General features: G+C 39.0%; 1 protein-coding gene across 3 annotated transcripts in view; it reads left to right on the top strand.

Moving 5' to 3' along the window:
• EPS15 (epidermal growth factor receptor pathway substrate 15) overlaps positions 1-17482 on the top strand; it is a 96810-nt gene that overhangs the window by 42665 nt on the left and 36663 nt on the right. For all 3 annotated transcript variants that reach the window (XM_014598698.3, XM_059727825.1, XM_059727826.1), the window contains exons 11-13: positions 54-210; positions 3645-3730; positions 12641-12713. In XM_014598698.3, coding sequence (XP_014454184.1) covers positions 54-210; positions 3645-3730; positions 12641-12713 — 316 coding nt within the window. The remainder of the gene's footprint in view (positions 1-53; positions 211-3644; positions 3731-12640; positions 12714-17482) is intronic.

Here is a 17482-nt window from a genome sequence, read left to right as displayed (position 1 = left end):
TGAGATGTTACATTTAACATGCATATTATCTTTCTCTCTGTGTTTGTGTATAGGGCCCTTTGTGACACACATGACTGTGGAAAGCTTTCAAAGGAACAGTTTGCTTTGGCTTTCCATTTAATCAATCAGAAGTTAACAAAGGGCATTGATCCTCCTCAGGTTTTGACTCCAGAGATGATTCCTCCATCAGACAGGGTCAGCTTACAGAAGGTAAGAACCTCTTTGACGTTTGAACAGAAACCTCAAACATACTAAACTCATGAATTCAAATTGTGGGAGCAGGGGAGGGAACCTTTTAATGGTATACTAAAACATAGGTGTAGTACAAGGAAGAAAATGAGCTTAATTGCCAGGACAGGTGTATTAGTTGTCCTCTCCTCCCCCGAACTTTTACATGTGTAGAGAGAGAGGAGGAACTTGGTACATGCATTTTTAGTTATCATTTGTTACACAGCCAACCAAGCAGAGAGAGCTTACTATAGGGAAAGCATAATACCAGCTTTTTGAATGAATACACTTATTGCCGAGTGTCCAAGGGATTCCAGTACTAAATTTGCTTTCTTTTTCCCTTGGTGGGTAGACATTTTTTTTAGTGTCACTTCCACATTTCCCTCTTTCAAGAAGTTAAGATTGTTTTCTATTAAAATGAGACCTTTTCAACTCTGTAGTTACTTTTTAAAATTGGAGCGTTTTGATATTTTAAATATATTTTTTTTTATTCATAGCAATATTTAGTTGTCTAAAGTAGTTAGTAGAGCAGCAATCAAGTCTCAGCCAGATGGTCTCTGTTTAATACTTTTTATAGCTGTCTTGGACTATTACTAAACACCTTTTCTTGGTTGTGCTAAGCACTGACATAGCTGCACTATCTTCATAATAATAGAATGAGAAATTCTCACCTGAAAAATAAGAAACTCAAAATTTTGCATTACTTTTGAGTTTCTCTGATTGGCACCTAATTTACTTTTACATTTTGTTTTTAAAAGAAACTGTTTCGTTTGCAACTTTACTAATCTTTTTTGTATGTTTGCTTTCCTTTCTATGTCTCTTCTAGTTTCGACTGTTTTTTCCATTCTGCACCACTCTGCTTTACATCTTTATTATTCTGTCAGTTTCTTAACTCTGCTTTCTCAAGGTCAGAGATTCTTTGCTTTTCTAATATTTACTATCTGTTGATTTAATAATGAACATCTTTTAAATGTCTTTTAAGTAGTCTTTGAAATAGCACAGCACTTTGATATATTGCACTATGTTGCCATCTGAAACTACTGCTGTGCTTATTGCCTTTCATCTGGAAGAGTCCCAAGGCGCTTTTCAAGCATGAACTGACAAACTATATTTAGTTAACTCTGTGTAAAATGATTGTGTTCCATCCATCACAGAAATACGGGCATCTCTGGGGTGAACCTTGTTGGCTGTTAAACAGTACGCATTGACACTAGATAAGTTTAGCAGTTCACACATTGTAAATTATTGAAACTGCTAGAAAAATTGGGGTAGACAGGTTAATTACCCAAACTGACAGCTGATGATGTCACTGGTGCTCATATTGTGTGCTCTTATAGAAACATGGACCATGTACAAATCTATTGGTCATTACTGCAGTTGAAATCAGCATTATTTTGGCTGCTTTAGTTGTTAGTGCACCACACAGGGCATTTTCCCAGTATTCCTAAAATACTGAGATCAGTTGAATCTTCCAGGGACTATGTACGAAAGCAGAAAAAAGAGACTGAGATTGTTTGGAAGAGGGAAAGATAGAAGTTCCGAGTGTTTTGAACTTTATAAAATTCCACTTACTAGATTGCACTGAATTCTCAATGAGTTGAGGTCCTCCAAAGAGATGCCTTGTCAAAAAGAATATTTGGTGTAGACAATTCCTTTACCACCCTTTGGGCATCAGTAGGTGAAGGCTAAGGGTCAAGGACACTAATGGCATTGCCAACAGCTAATGAAAAGGGTTGGACATTGTCACTATTGTCACTTATGCAGTGAGAACCATTTGAATGCATTTTTTTTTTCTTTTGATCAACTTGGTCCTCATGATGACATTCTGTAGTAAAAAAGATTAGGCATAATAATATACCATGACTTGCTGGAGAAAGGAGCACGTTTGCCAATAATCATTCCTGTGATGCTGTTCTACCTTTTACTGACCTGCCTCACAGTTAAATTTATTGAATAATATTTTGTTCATTAGGGGAAGAGTGTAGGTGATATAAGAGATGAATAAATAGTCTTTCATATCAGAAGACTCATGTGAATCCCATCGTAAATGCAAACTGGTAGTATAATCTAAGACGCTGCAAATCTTAATCCATGGAAAACCAACACTGAATGAGTTTTTTTTCCATTGCAAGTCTACACTCAAGTCATGAGTTGCAGGGACCTTGTATGAAAGGATTGAGATGAATATCCACGTTTGGGCGAATGGACTTGGACAATGCCACCAGACGTATTTTGTATGGCTACTCTTACTAGCTTTGTATCTGTTCTTGATCAAAGCATCTTATTAATAGTTTAAGGGAAATGATTATCAAAGTTGTAGAAGGAGGCAACAGAGCTTACAGGGAACTTCTGTTCAAGACATACTAAAATTAACTCAAGGTTTACTAGACCGTGATTGTGTTCCTTTTGCTAGTCATCTACCTCAGGACTTCTGCAAAAACTAAAAGCACTCATTGGATGTAAAATTCTGCTTTACATAAGAGCAAGGAAATACAAAGTTCATGTTCCTGTTCCATCTGTGACTTGTCCAAAATTTGATCTGTTGTTCTCTGGCATTTCTCTTTGGTTTAACTGCATGCAACTGAAAGCATGGCTTAAAGCATCAATAATACGTCATGATACAAGCTTATCTGACCTTTAAAGGTGAGCAGAAATAACTTTTTAAAAAAAGTAATAGTGAAGCTAATAATTTTTTAAATCATTAATAGAAAATTAGCTTAATGTTATTAATGAAATAATGTTTCAAGTAAAGATGAGGTTCTTTGCATGACCAGGCCTCATGTTAGGGTGCTATAATTCCTTTGAAAGAGCTCGTGTTTCTCCTAGAAATTTGTCACAAACTCAGTTTTTGTTCTGGCAGACGATGGAGTTTAACTGTAATATTTATCTAGAATTTTACCTTTTTTATATTTAATTTTCTTCTTGTTTTTCAAACCTTTTCAAAAAATTGCTGTCTGCTTTTTTAGAGACATCAGTCAAAGTTTTAACTTCATTATCATGACAGCTTTTAACCAGACTTTCTATTCTGTTGCCCAGTAGGACAGGACACGGGTTTTTAGTTCATTGCTGATGCTCAAAATCTATTCATAGTTACTTAAAACTGAAGTGTTTTCTTGACAGTGCTCTTCTGTGATCAATCATGACACCATGATGGTAATATTCCTTGGCTTTCAGATGATTTAAAACATTTATACCATTTTAGAAGTGTTAAATCATAACTTTGTCACAACAAAATCCAAGTTCTGATAGATTCATAAATGTCGCTGTAGTAGACGAGGGGCTAAACTCTATAAAAACAAACTTGGAGTCAAGCATACTTTATTTTGATCTAGAACCCCATATTTAATCAGTTATCTTTTAATAATGTATAACATAAAATATAAGCTAAAGATTTATTTATTTTTTTTATCTTGCAGAGCACTCCGGGACCGAGTCCTGTGGCAGATTTTTCTGCAATTAAAGAGCTTGATACTTTAAACAATGAAATAGTTGACCTGCAGAGGTAGGTAAAGGAGAATTACCACAATTTTAATTACAGCCAAATGTTGTATTTAGTACTGCTTGAATACAATTTCATAGTTTTAAACCTTAAATATAATACAGTAAACTATTGATATGTGCTGTTGCACTTCTGTGAATTATGACTTTGATAACTATATTGATTTAGTTTTCTGTTGGTTTTGAACAATATTAGGTTCATTTAATATCAATAAAATCCCAAACACCATCCACTGCTCTGTAGAAGAGAGAAAGTAATCTTCCTTTTTCTTTGTGCTGTGTAGTAGAGAGCATAGTTTTCCCTGATAAAATCTGCTTAAATTACCCTCATATCAGTAGTACAGGTAAATTAGTACAATACCAGGGCACGGTAGTGCAAATGTTATTTAAGATGCTTATTAAAAAACAAAATCTTGCTCTTCACAAAAGGCTTGTGTACAGTTCTCTGTCTTTCTCTAAATCATTTTAATGAAGTTTAGAACAGAGGTTCCCAACCCCCGGGCTGCAAAAGGTTGGCTGCTGGGCCAGAAGTCCAGAAGTGACCGGCATGCTGCGGACCAGCAGCCAACCCTTTTTTATACTCAGTACTGAGTATAGAAAAGGGTTGGCCGCCGGTCTGGAGTATACTGGTCACTTCCAGCGTGCAGTATGCAGACCCGCTTAAATGGCAAATGAATTGTGGATTTTGCCAAGTAACTGCTTCCATTTCCATATGTAACAATGGATTCAAGAGGTTCCCAGTAACTCACAAAAGATGCTTTGAAGATGACACCAGTGAAGTAAATACTGCTACATTTCCCATCCCCTCCACACACACATCTTTTTATTAAAGAAGATATTAACTTCCATACACAGTCTTAGAGGCTGTTGAAGGTAAATGGGCCAGAGTAATAACTGAAAACTTGTTCTGGGGCTCAACTCTCTAGGCTAAATGGAGCAATAAAAGAAGGGATGTAAAGTGAGCCACTACTTAGGAGCACTGGGAATATATCAGCACAAGATGAGTACTAGCTCAGGAAAGGCTTTTTATTTGAACTTCTTAAGAAGATGAAAGGCTTCCATTTTTTTTATAGCACAGCTGTATAAAGCTTTTTAATGTAACTGAGTAAATATTAACCTTGTGCTGAAAAATTCTAGCTGCTAAATACATGGAGTCAAGATGGATACATGATTGTGAAATGTATAATCAAAGCAGAATAGATAAGCAATAGGATTTTAAAATGTTCCTTAAAATGTTTACTACCTGCATTTTACAATGTGTTTTTATCCTTTACTTAATGAGAAGTATATTGTACAACAGCTGAAAAGGTATAAATATTGCATGTTTCCATTTATTTGGCTGGATTTGCGTGGTGTTGTCTTGCCTCTTGAAAGATCTTTTTTTTTAAACTTATTGAGAACAGTGTAAAAGCTACTTGGCTTTCTTTGACTAGAAGAAAATAGTTTACAGGATGCCTACAGTTGATGATCTGAGTGAAGCTGGATCCTCTTTACCCATGAGCACCAGCACTTTGGCAGTGATTCTCAACCTCCTCACTTCTTTGAACGTGGCAGCATCCTTTGCTGAGAAGGCCACATCTTACCTTAATACAAGAAAGAACGTTGCTGTTCAGCCACACCATAGAGCAGTGGTTCTCAAGCAGAGTGCCATGAGACCCCCCACCTTCAGAAGTGCTGTGACAGGTGCTGTGTCACTGCAGCAGCTGGGTAAAAAGCTCCAGGGTACAGCACACATGTGCTCTCCTGCCACATTAGCATATTCTGATAACCCTACAGCAGGTAAGAGAGTTGGTTCATGCTGCAGCCTGTCCTAGTCTGCCTCTCCTTCCCTCCACACTCTTCCCAGATACAGAAATGTGCGGGACAGTTGGAACTGTCCCACAGTCCTCTTTCTGGCAGATGCCATGCAGGGTCAGACCAGGAAGGGCTGCAGCATTAGCTGGCCCTTCTGCCTGCTTTAAAGTCATCGAGATAGTCAAGTGCGCATGTATGCATAAGGCGCACGGGGCACTTTTATCTGACAGTGGCAGCACCTGCTTGAGAACCACGGAGGTAAGATGAGGCAGAACAACAGTGCTTCTCACCACTGGTTTTGTAGGATCAGTGCTTGGGAATGCCGCACCGATGTTCTGACAGCAAAAATCTTGTTCTCTGTGGCAAAGTGAACAAGCTGTCATTTAGTACAAGTCTATCATATTCTTTTTAAAGCACGCTTAGTGCTATTACACTTTTAAAACTCTATAAAACTTGTGTGAACCTTAATTAAACCTCCCCATTATGTTTTGGGGCTGAGAGAAGAAGCCAAAAGGGCTTAACACGCTGTTTCTTTTATATGAAAGCTGGGGGCAGAAAAATGAATGTGGGGGTAAGCATGAACGACGGATGCCCCTGGAGGCTGGGGGGGCACAGCAACTGCCTGCAGGCATCAGCAGTGGTGATGGTGGCGTGGCAGCAGCAGCAAGGGGGGAGCTTCCACAGGCAGCTGTGGTGGGGGCAGGCCAAGTGGGGAGCTCCCACAGGTGGCTGCAGCAGTGTCAGCAGTGGGGGGGCTGGGGTGGAGTGGTGAGTACTGAGTGGTGGTTGGCAGTGGCCAGTGACAATTGGCAACTGCCCGCGGGCACCGCCGGCAGTGTTGATGGCACTTCTCTCAGGGGGTGCATGTGTACCCACATGCACCTGTTACGCGTTGCCAGTGGGGGCAAGGATTTGTACAACAGCAGAGCTGTAGCAACTGTTAAGGTCAAAATATCTCAGTGAAACACAGCTGTGTATCCTGCAGACATTTGTATTCTTACTCTCCGTTCTCTATCATTAATAGTAAAACATTACAGGGAGCTCATCTTCCATTTCTACTGGTAGTATTTTATTAGTAGTAGTCTTGAAAATGGGGGTCTGTGAAAATCAAATTCACTGTGACCTCTGTAAGTACAGTACCTTTCCCGGCATTTGAACACTAGAGTTTCTAGAGCCTGACTCTCTGCTCAAGATATAACCATGATGCATGAAAGATAGAAGTATATACTGGCAACCCCCGCTTAGTACTCTTAATTGGTTCCCAAAAAACCGAGCGTCAAGCAAAGCAAGTGTTAAGCAAAACTGAAAGTATTTGACAACGCAGGATGGCGACCGCAATTGTTTTTAATGACCCAAGATGGCGTCCACGATTGTTATAGCAAAACTCTCCGAGTGCTATGTGAAATCAGGTATCAATTTAAAATGAGTGTTGTAGTGAAATAGCGCAAAGTGAAGCAGCGTTAAGTGGGGGTTGCCTGTATTTCTTCATTCTGTAGTTGGAAAGGAGCAGAATTACACAACCTTATATTATGGTAATGAATGCAATACTTTTTGTTCTCTCTGGAAGTAGGGAGAATACTAAATAGCTTTTGCACTGTTGTATCTGTAGAACTGGATGATTTGCAACCAAGAATATGAAGTAAATGGGTGCTCTAATCTTTCTGATGTTCTAGAAGACTGGAACAAAAAATAATTTTGCCAATATTTAGGGAGGTTCTGATAGTGAACAGTAGGGTGGGTCTACATTAATTCCCAGGAAAAATTGTGGGACTACTTATAAGTGACATAGTCATTAAAGAATTAGAAGAATTGGTGCCAGACAACATGGTTCTGTAGAAACAGATCGTGATACAGCTCTTTTTTTTAATGAGATTACAAGTTTGATAAAGATAATTGATGTTGTTTCCTATCTTGTGAGTTGTTCAGTCATTTATTGTAAGTTGTCCTGAACGTTGTTGGGGAGGATGCATGTAAAAACCTAATGCATAAATAAATAATTGTGTTAATATATTGTACTTGGAATTATCAGGCGTTTCAGTTAATCAGCATGTTATGCTGGTTTGAAAAGACCAAGTCTATACATCTAGGAGTATAGGACATATGTTAAAGATCAGATCCATGTATGTGTACCCTGACTTTGGATTACCAGTTGCATGTGAGCTTCTAACGTAATGCTATTGGTAAATTGATACATATGGGGATAGCAAAAGAAGTAGGAAGCTATTATTACCCTTGTATACTTCAGTGATGACTGTGTTTAATGGAATACCACTCCAATTTTGCTATCCATGCATCCAGTTGACGAAAAACTGGAAAAGGTTCATAAAAGAACTACAAGAATGAATTTAATGTCTTGAAAATATTCCTTCCTTGGGAGACTAAGGAGTTTCAGTCTAGATTATTGAAGAGAGCAGCTTGCTTGTGGTCTGCAAGTAGGTACATGGGGAAGAGATTTTTGGAAGTAGGTAGTTGTCTAATCTATCCAAAAAGACATGACAAGATCCTTTAGTTGAAGATAAAACCACACCCAGTCACATTAGAAACAGATGCTGATTTTTAGCAGTGAGAGTAATTCACTGTTGGAATAATGTGCATTGGAAAAAGATGGAATCTGATGTTTGTGCACTTGAAATGCATTTCATTTAGTTTAGTATGGTGATCTCATGATATGATTTTTGTAAATATGTTCAAGTAAACAAGATTTTCTTTATAACTAATTTTAAGAATTGGTAAAAAAAATTCTTATGTATACAAGGACAGAGTATTTCACATAGTACAGAGGTTTGAACTCCTGTTATTTTGTCCTATAAATCAGTTCTTTACTTGTGTTGAAATTTTTTTTTCTAAAACAGCTGAGTATATCTGAAAATTTCCAACCAAGAATTGTAAAAGCAATGGAGACATTCCTAATATCTAACAAGGAGGTCTCAAAATCTTCCTCCTCTTTGTTCTCCTCTTCTTCCTCACCCCTCCTTGGAGAATGAATCTCCGTACAACTTACCCTTCTGAGAGAAGCCAGCCCCTGCCCCTCTGGACCCAGAAACTATGTGTTGCTTGGGCTGGCCAGCCAAGTAGGGAGCAGAACACTCCCCTTTCTTAATCCCACATAGACTGTGTCCCCCTGCAGCACAGACTGAGCGGTCTATATCAGCCAATCAGGGCAGCCCTGTGCACTGTTGCTCTCTATCTCCAGGCAGACCGAGGGTATCTGCAGAGCACGTTTTAATGTGTGCAGAGGGACTCAGCATTCAAATGTCTGTTCAGGCACTTCCAGGTAAGTTTTTTTCTTTACCAGGAGAATAAACCCAAGAGAATTCTCCAAGTTATTTCAAGGTGTGTACACAGTCTTAGACAACTTAAGCTATGGTTGGCTGTTGCCGCCTTGTAGTCAGCACAGCGTTATGGTTGGCTGTGTTTATAGTCAGCTATGTACCTGAGCCAAGGTCACTAAAGAGATTCATGTGCCTAACTTCCATTTGAAATCAAGGGGTGTTTATACTTGTGTTCCCAGGGCTGGATGGGGTAGGGAAGTGTTTTAATTAGAGCGGCCCCTAATTAAAGCACCAGGAACATCACATGTATCAGCATCCCCAAGCTGAAAAACGGCAGCGGGGATACTTTAACTAAAGCTCATCAAATGAGCTTTAGTTAAAGTGCTCCCGCTGCCATTTTACAGCGTGGGGATGCTGATACACATGATGCTGGAGTCTGCTGGAGCACAGTAATTAACACGCTCCAGCAGGCGTGATTAATTACAGTACGTTGGAGCAGTCTTTCTGCATGTGTATAGATGCCTAATGAGTAGGGACCTGCCAAATACACAATTTCTGTGAAATCCATGAAATCATGCAATTGGCAGTCTGCTGTGAAAAATAGCTGGTTCCATGTGAAAAAGAACTGGCTATGTTCAAAAAGCTGGCAAAGAGCTGGCAAAAAGCTGTCTCCTAGAAGGGCAGGGGGAGCGGGGAAGGGAGCAAAGGGTGGGGGGGGGAAAGGCAGACTGCCTGTCTCCTGAAGCGGGGAGTGTGGGGGGAGGAAGAGAGAGACAGAGTCGGGGAAAAGTTCCTGTCTCTCTGTCTCCAGAAGCGGGAAGGAGGGGGGAGCAGGGAAAAGCCTGCCAAAAGTCCCCTTCTCCTGAGTTCGTTTACTCAGTAATCATTGCCCTCTGCTCCTTTAAGAGAGTGATAATTACTGAATTAACAAGCTAGGCAGCTCCAGCTGGGGCTGTTGATCAATGCCTGGGAGGGGTGGGACTTGCTGTGCCCCTCAGCCAATTAGAGGTACGGGGAAGGGGTCACTTCGCTCTAACTTCAGAATGGAGGGCCCGGCTGTATCACGGCCATGAAATTGGGGGCCCCAGCCATGTTATAGCCATGTAATTGGCTTCTGGGGTCCGCAAATTTGGTAGGTCCCTACTAACGAGATTTAAGCACCTATTTCAAGATATGCGAATAAGCCTCTCAAGATTCACAAGTGACAGTAGTATAGAGAGGATCTGTATGAAAGCCTACAGTTTCTTCTAGTCTTTCATATCTTAGCAGGTGGGGGTAAAGCAGACACTAGTTGACTAGTGTTACATTATTTTATTCTTTACTGTCCAAATAATAATGAAATGATCTAAGTATTTACTGTATTTGATGGGCTTCTGAAGGCTTGGGGTATTTTTTAGTCTGGCTTACTTCATAATACCAGTGAATATGTAATATGAAGAGTCCACAACTTAATTTAAGAACAATTAAGGTAGAAAAGGGTGATTCAGTAGAATTTGTGGGCTCTTCCATAAATTCCATTTACATTTTATGAAATATAAATAATGTCCTGAAATTATGAGTAGGCAACAAATATAAATTCCCTGAGTTATGGGAGAAAATGTGCCTTAACAGTGATGAGATTGATTTAAAGCTCCATGATGTCACTCTTCATTTAATTAATTATTAGCAAGCAGCCTCTAAGGTGCTCACTCAGCAGAATATAATAGGTTTTATTAATATTTAATTTTTCTCTTAGCTAAATCTTCAGTTCAGACATAACAGCAAATAGCATGTTAATTAAATGTTGTGAGAATTAACAATGCAAAATTTTAATATGCAGTCATCTTTAAAAAGTAAAAGGCTCACTTAGAAATGTTGACTTTTGTTTTCCTGATACACGACCTACGGTGAAACCAGTAGCATTAGTGATTCAACAGTATTGTTCAACTGGGATAATTGAAAAATGTTAGGCCAGAGCAGCTTTACTGAAGGAGCAGGAGCATTTTATACAGGCAACCCCTGCTTAACACAGTTTTGCTTAGCGCAATTTTGCTATAGTGCTTATTTTAAATACGTACCTCATTCCACTTAGCGCTCAGCGAGTTTTGCTATAGTGCTGAGAGGGTGGGCGGGCAGGGAGAAGCAGTGACGAGAAGCAGCGAGTGGGCACGTGGATGTGAGTATGGGGCCCATGCTGGTGCCCTGGGGCCAGGGCTGGCAGGGCCCCAGGGCAGGGCGGCATGAGTGTGGGGCCAGGGCTGGCACATAGTGCTGGAGCAGGTAGCCGGCCAGCGCACAGGCGGTGGCCGGGGGGGGATGACTGGCAGTGGTGGCCGTGACGATGAGAAGCATCGAGTGGGTATGAGCACAGGGTCCACATCAGGGCCAGGGCTGGCAGGGGCCAGGGCGGGATAGCAGGAGCATGGGGCCCAGGCTGGCACGTGGCTGAAGTGGAGGCAACGGCAGTGAGAAGCAGCGGTTACCAGTTATTTGTATGTACATTCAGTCCTATGGGGAAATGGGTTTTGCTTAGTGCCTTTCCACTTAACACTTGATTTTTCCAGAAGCAATTAACAACGCTAAGCAGGAGTTACCTGTATTTTTTTTATTATATAAGGATAAATAATAAAGAACTCTATTGATTATATCTCTGATATGAAAATGTTAAATTTCTATTAAAACACAGTCTTTGGGAAAATGTGATACCTTTTATTAGACTAACCAAATAGTTGGAAAAATTGTTCTTTGCAAGCTTTCGGGCACAAAAGCCCAAAAGCTTGCAAAGAACATTTTTTCCAACTATTTGGTTGGTCAAATAAAACATACCACATTTACCCAAAGAACATTGTGTGCCTATGTTCTTGGACCAACACGACTATAACCAACACCCCTGAAACTACTGTTAAGACTTTATTTTAAAAAGTCTGAAATACCACTTTTGAGTTCCAACTTGGGGGTGGGGAAGAACATTAGATCTATCAACACAACTTTTGTTTTAGCCTTGAAAGAATTGCATGTGTTCTGAATGTAACAGTGGTAAAAAAACACTAATTTATCTTTCTAGGAAATACTTTCACTTGTTCAGATTTAACAATAATAGCTTTGTTAAGCTTGGGATGTTTTCAAGCAGTCACAAAGACTGGGAGAATTGTTCTTTTAAAAATACTTGCATATACGTTTAAAAAGGAAACCTTTTGTTTTGCTTATTTTAACTACTAATACCAATAATAGCTAAGATTTCTTGGTGATAAAATGCTCAGTTGTCTGTAATTGCTATTTTTTTAAATTGGAATATATTTCTCTAACAGACTTGATCTGACGCAACAAAACTGTTAAGGGAATTGCTGCAAACATGCTGCTTAATGTATTTTGCTTTGACTCTAAATTTACCAGTAAATGTCCCTAAAATCTGTTTAATACGGATAAACCTGTCATCTGTAACTGTTTCCTCGTACAAGGAAATGTGTTCTGGTGCTAGCAACTTGTTCATGTTTGCAAGGGTTAAAGAATGGAAGCTGATGCAATCCCTCCCCCTTTTCCCAGCAGTTTTCATTAGACAATTGCTCCATAGCAACAGTGAGATCACTGAAGACAGTATTTCATTGATTTTTTTTTTTCCTCCTCTTCCATTTTTGAGCTATTCTTTTCACCTAAGCACACTTCAGTGAGAAGGCATTTTTTACACTGGGCATATATGTAGATTCCTTCTTTGGAAATAATTTAAGAGACGGAGTTGCCCTACAGTTTTTTTTCTAAATTTAATGTTTTGCTATGTATCTAAAAAGAGATACAGGATTAGGGGGCTGGATAACTGTACCTGCTGTAGCCGATGTTCTTAAGTATTCTTGCATTGTTTGCTGGTCTTCTAGGGAAAAGAATAACGTGGAACAGGACCTCAAGGAGAAAGAAGATGCCATCAAACAGAGGACAAATGAGGTCCAGGTAAATAGGCAATAAAATTACTGATTTTTTTTTTTTAATTTTTTTTATTACTTATTTTCATTTATGTGACATTGTAATTACACTTTTAAACAAAATCGCAGTTTAACACAAAAGAAGCAAAGGCATAAGTTACCTTTGAAAAATGTGCATATTTTTTGTGTGTGTGTATGGGACAAGGAAGCATCTGTATATGCATATATACATTTCTTGGCTATCTGCTGTTGGCTTGTATGGAGTACTGAGTGTACTGTGATGAAGCCAGTAAAAAAAAAAAAACAAAACAAATTAACTAGCTGTTTAACATTTGCATATAATTAGTGAATTTTTAAAATTCTGTGCAAATTACGACTTTAAAATTGCCAAAATAAATGGATTTGTAGTAGCCTGGTACCACTTCTCACCAAAGTAAATCGGCCCTCATGGGTAACGTAGTTTTACTTGAAATGTGTCACAATAGTGAATTTTAAAAATTGAAGTACACTTTTGAAAAGATTTAATTTATAAGGGCTCTTACAAACAGCCTATTAAATCAATCAATTCAAATTTTCTTCCTGTTTCATATGAATAAAAAAACCCCAAATCTGAATAGTTAAACATTCATGTTTAAGGTATTTATAGTCCAGGCAAGCCTTGTGTTAAATGCTGCAAAGCAATCTTTCAAATAAGTGGTAAGATACAAAGACAGCTTGAGTTGCTGCATTTAGAAATTAAAATCTTACTTCAGCATGACTCCTGATTGTCTAAATGGGATTAAGTATAAGTAATAGCTTACATTTATTTGGCAGAGTATGTAAAATGCATCAGTGTCCTGCTTGCAATTATGCTGAGAATTTTGTTCTTGGCTATTTTATGTCCCTCATTGCTGGATTGTAATTAATAGTACAACCTAGGTGAAAATAAGATGCTGGCATGTTGATGATAATGGGCATCCATCAATAGAAGTAAAACAATCGGAAAGAAGTTAGAGAGATCAAATATGTCCAAGCTGATAAATGTGGATATATTGGTGAATTGAGTCCTTTTTAATAATCTACTATAAACTTCCGTATGTGAAAGAAAAACTATCATGAATCATACCTGCCAAAGGATAATTTTATAATGTAGTCTGAAAGCCTATGGCTTATGCACATTTCTTTGAAGACAATTTTCTGCGGATCTATGCATGGAGGTAAATACAGCTAATTTTTTTTAATTGAATTCGTTTACAGCAAAAATAAAGTCTCAAAGTGCAGTCTTGGTATATGTGTATACAATGTTTGAGGGCAAGAGATGTAGCAAAACCAGGGAAGTCGTGCAAAACAGTCATGTTGGAAGCTGCTGTTCTAAGTCCTTAATCTTTTAAAGATCATTTAAACCGTCTGTCCCTTCAAGTTGAATGTAGATCTGTCAGTGTGACTGTGCTGGTCTGTATGATGGCTTATTCCTTGTTGCTTCTCTGGTCAGAATCAAAAATCATAGGTTACAAATGAAATGCAGTGAACATGTGATTTGTTTTATTTTATTTTATTTTTTGCTATAGATCTTCTTTTCATGCATCAGTAGTTTAAAGGTTTCTTTTTTTTTTGGTGACTTTCTTTTTTTGGTGACACTGGTTCTAGAGCTACGTGCGATAAAGTTGACATTCAGAATGTCACCAAATTCTCGTATTTTCTCTTTTTCATTCCCATGTTTGTACGCCTGAAGATACCTGTCTGTGACCATATCTTACCATTTTTGTGTACTGTTTTCTCATGGTCTCATGTAGTGACGTCACTGTCCAGAGTGTGAGACATCAGAATTATTCCCATGGCAACACATCATATGGTGAATAGGCTTAGTTTGATGTTGCTGAATGAATTTTTCAGAAGTTAGCAGAAATACTAGAATTTTGTATACATGTTTAAATAGTAAACAGCAATGATGAGATGGCATTTCAGAGAAAGTATGCAACTTCCTAATATTTCTAATTTAACAAAAAATGAAAAAAACACCCCTTTGCTATTGCAAAGAACTGCAGTCTCTAATAAATTGGAATATTTGATTGTTCTACACATAAGTCAGGAAATGTCTAAGGTGACCCTGCTGTTTAATTCTGAGGTTAGAGCAACATATCTACAAGTTCAGAATATCAGCCTCAAATGTGACATTTTTTCCTTGGAGGTAGAGAGTCTTAGACCTTAAACTCAGTGTTACTTAAAGTATTTTCTAAAATCAGTCCATTTTGAAGGCTGTGAAGTGGACCTGTTAGACGTAGCTGTAGCTGAGCTCCCTTCGTGGATGTTCACCAAGTTGTTGAGATCCAAACCTTGGATCTCGCTGGTCTTTGGCTCTCTGCCTCTAGACAATCCAGTGACCTTCTCATTCTGGGCTTCTAGGCAGGTTCATCTAATTTGTGCTGCACCTGTGTTGAAATAAGAAATTCTCTATATCAGCCCAGGTGCCTAGAGTCTAAGAGTAGTGCTGGCCCTCCCATGCCTTCCCACACCAAATTGCATGCTCTATTCTGAAGCTTTTTACCTCTGGGTTAACATTTTCCCCTTTTAGATTCTGATAGAGAAAGCAAGTGGTGCACAGACCTTACCAAGGAATCTCTGAAACAATCACACTTTTATCATGGACAAAGCATGACCGATGTACAGATCTGTGGGAAAATGCATGTATGTAAGAACCCCTTCCCCCCGTTCCCTTTCCAAAGAGAGGTAAGAGGGGTTTTGCTTCTGTCCTTCCAGCAGTCTAAAAGTATTCTGCCCCTTTTCTTCTGGCAAGTCTCACCTTATGAATCCAGTCTCCTGCCTTACTGGACAGTGCATCTCTTAACAAGAAATTAGGTTCTGAGTATTGCTTGATATTGCTGTCTCTCCCTTTCCTCCTGTTCCTTTCCATTCTGCAGCTGTCTGTGGTTTATTGTTAATATGACACTGATCCATACCTCAAGGCAATAGACTTTGGCTTGGTTGTGCCCCCCCTTGGACATGGTAGTTCTTGACACTGGTGAAATTTTGTTTGGTGTCATGATTGGGCTGTCAACCACCCTTGTCATCTGCAGAGGTGTAGACCCTCCAGGATCGAGTTGGCACTGGCCTCACATAGAGGAGATATGATGATAGTAAAGCGGACAGACTTATCAAAAATCTCCTACCTTCTTTACATTACCCAAATGTTTGAACTTTTGTCAAGATAGTTCTCATTGCATGTTTAAATAGAGTTAAAGTTTGCAAACAGCCTCTCCTCAGTAGTAGTTACTGCTTCTTTGCGGGTGTTGCTTTTTGAAGCTTGGATTTGAACGTATTGTATCAAAGCAGAGGCTTGGCAGAGACATTATGCATTGCATCCACCTTGACTTTTAGGAGTGATCAAGCCTTTGAAGACCATCAGGTTGGTCAGTTTGAATCTACTGAGCTCACCACTGTCCAGGGCATGCCTTTGTCATTCTGATTTGTATGGATTTTGACAGGCTTTTTCTGTCTTCCTACAGCTATTTAACTATAGAATCCAACATAGTCAGAGCCATAGGTGGGTCAAATAACTGCCCCTTATACTCCGGTTAGTACAATAGAAGAGCAAAAAGAGCAGCACATGCTTTTTTACTCTACTCTTGACATGGTTTTTTTATTCTTCCTTAAACTCCTTCCATCTGTCTCATTTTGCTTCTCCATCACCTTTTGGTTGAAAAGCATCACAACTTTCACCTATTTTCTCTTTTCACATTACTACCTTTGATCTTCCCCTTGCTTTTCTGCTGTTCTCCTTTACTTCCTGCTGTCATATCTGTATCTTGGTCTCCTCTGTTACCTCTCTGTAGTTTGCTTTGCTTGAAAACTGGTACTTTTAAGGACGAGTTAATCGTCACAGCACACTGTAGAACAGATAAATAGCAGTGTTGCCTTTTTTAACGTATGAGAGAACTTTATTTTGCCAAGAAGCTCCAATCTCTGTCAGGGGCCCTTTGCGCTTAATACCATGTAATCACACAGTAAGAGCTGGGTGCTGTCACCAAGTTTACTGTGTCGAGTCCTGCACTTGTATACACTTATGCATGTGTTTCATTATACTCACGAGATAAATACCTAAGTATTATAGAAAATTACTGGTTGAATGCAAGTCAACAGTGTGCTGCTGCTGCTGCAAAAACCAATATTATTGCTAGATGTAGTAATGTAAGTGGTGTGCCCAAAATAGGTAATTTACTCTTTGCTGGTGGTGGTAGTGGTTCTCCGTGGTAGTGGCATGCCTCAGTTGGAGTATGGCATCTAGTTTTAGGCACCACACTCCACATGGCAAAAGTTTAGAGGGAAGTTACACGAGTGATAAGTTTAAAAAACATGACCTATGAAGAAAGCTTGAACTGCATGAACTTGACAAGGAAACTAGGTAAGGTTGGAAATGCAGTAAGTCTTCCAGTGCATGAAGGGTTGTACAGGAAGGAGTACAGTGATCAATTATTCAAGTGGTCCATTGGGTGGAAGTAAAAAAGAAACAAACTTCATTCTCAATAAGGAAGATTTTAGGATAGATTTAAAAGAAAAAAGAAACCAAATGTTTGAAGGATGAAACATTATAAAAGGCCATCAAGGAATGTCCGCATGAAAATTAAATCAACCACACATCCAGGCCGGGGGTCTTACCACCATCTCTAAAATTTGCATATATATTATATACATTTAAAGGGGACTTTACAGAGAGTTAAAACAAATTCCCTGCCCTGTTTGGGTTGTTTTTTTTTGTTAAGATCACAGCTCACAATAAAGAGCTTGTCATCTTGCTAGTTAGAAAGGAAAGGGGGAATGGTG

The sequence above is a fragment of the Alligator mississippiensis genome, chromosome 5 (genome assembly GCF_030867095.1).
Source record: "Alligator mississippiensis isolate rAllMis1 chromosome 5, rAllMis1, whole genome shotgun sequence".
NCBI lineage: Eukaryota > Metazoa > Chordata > Crocodylia > Alligatoridae > Alligator > Alligator mississippiensis.
This window is presented reverse-complemented; position numbering and strand designations above follow the sequence as displayed.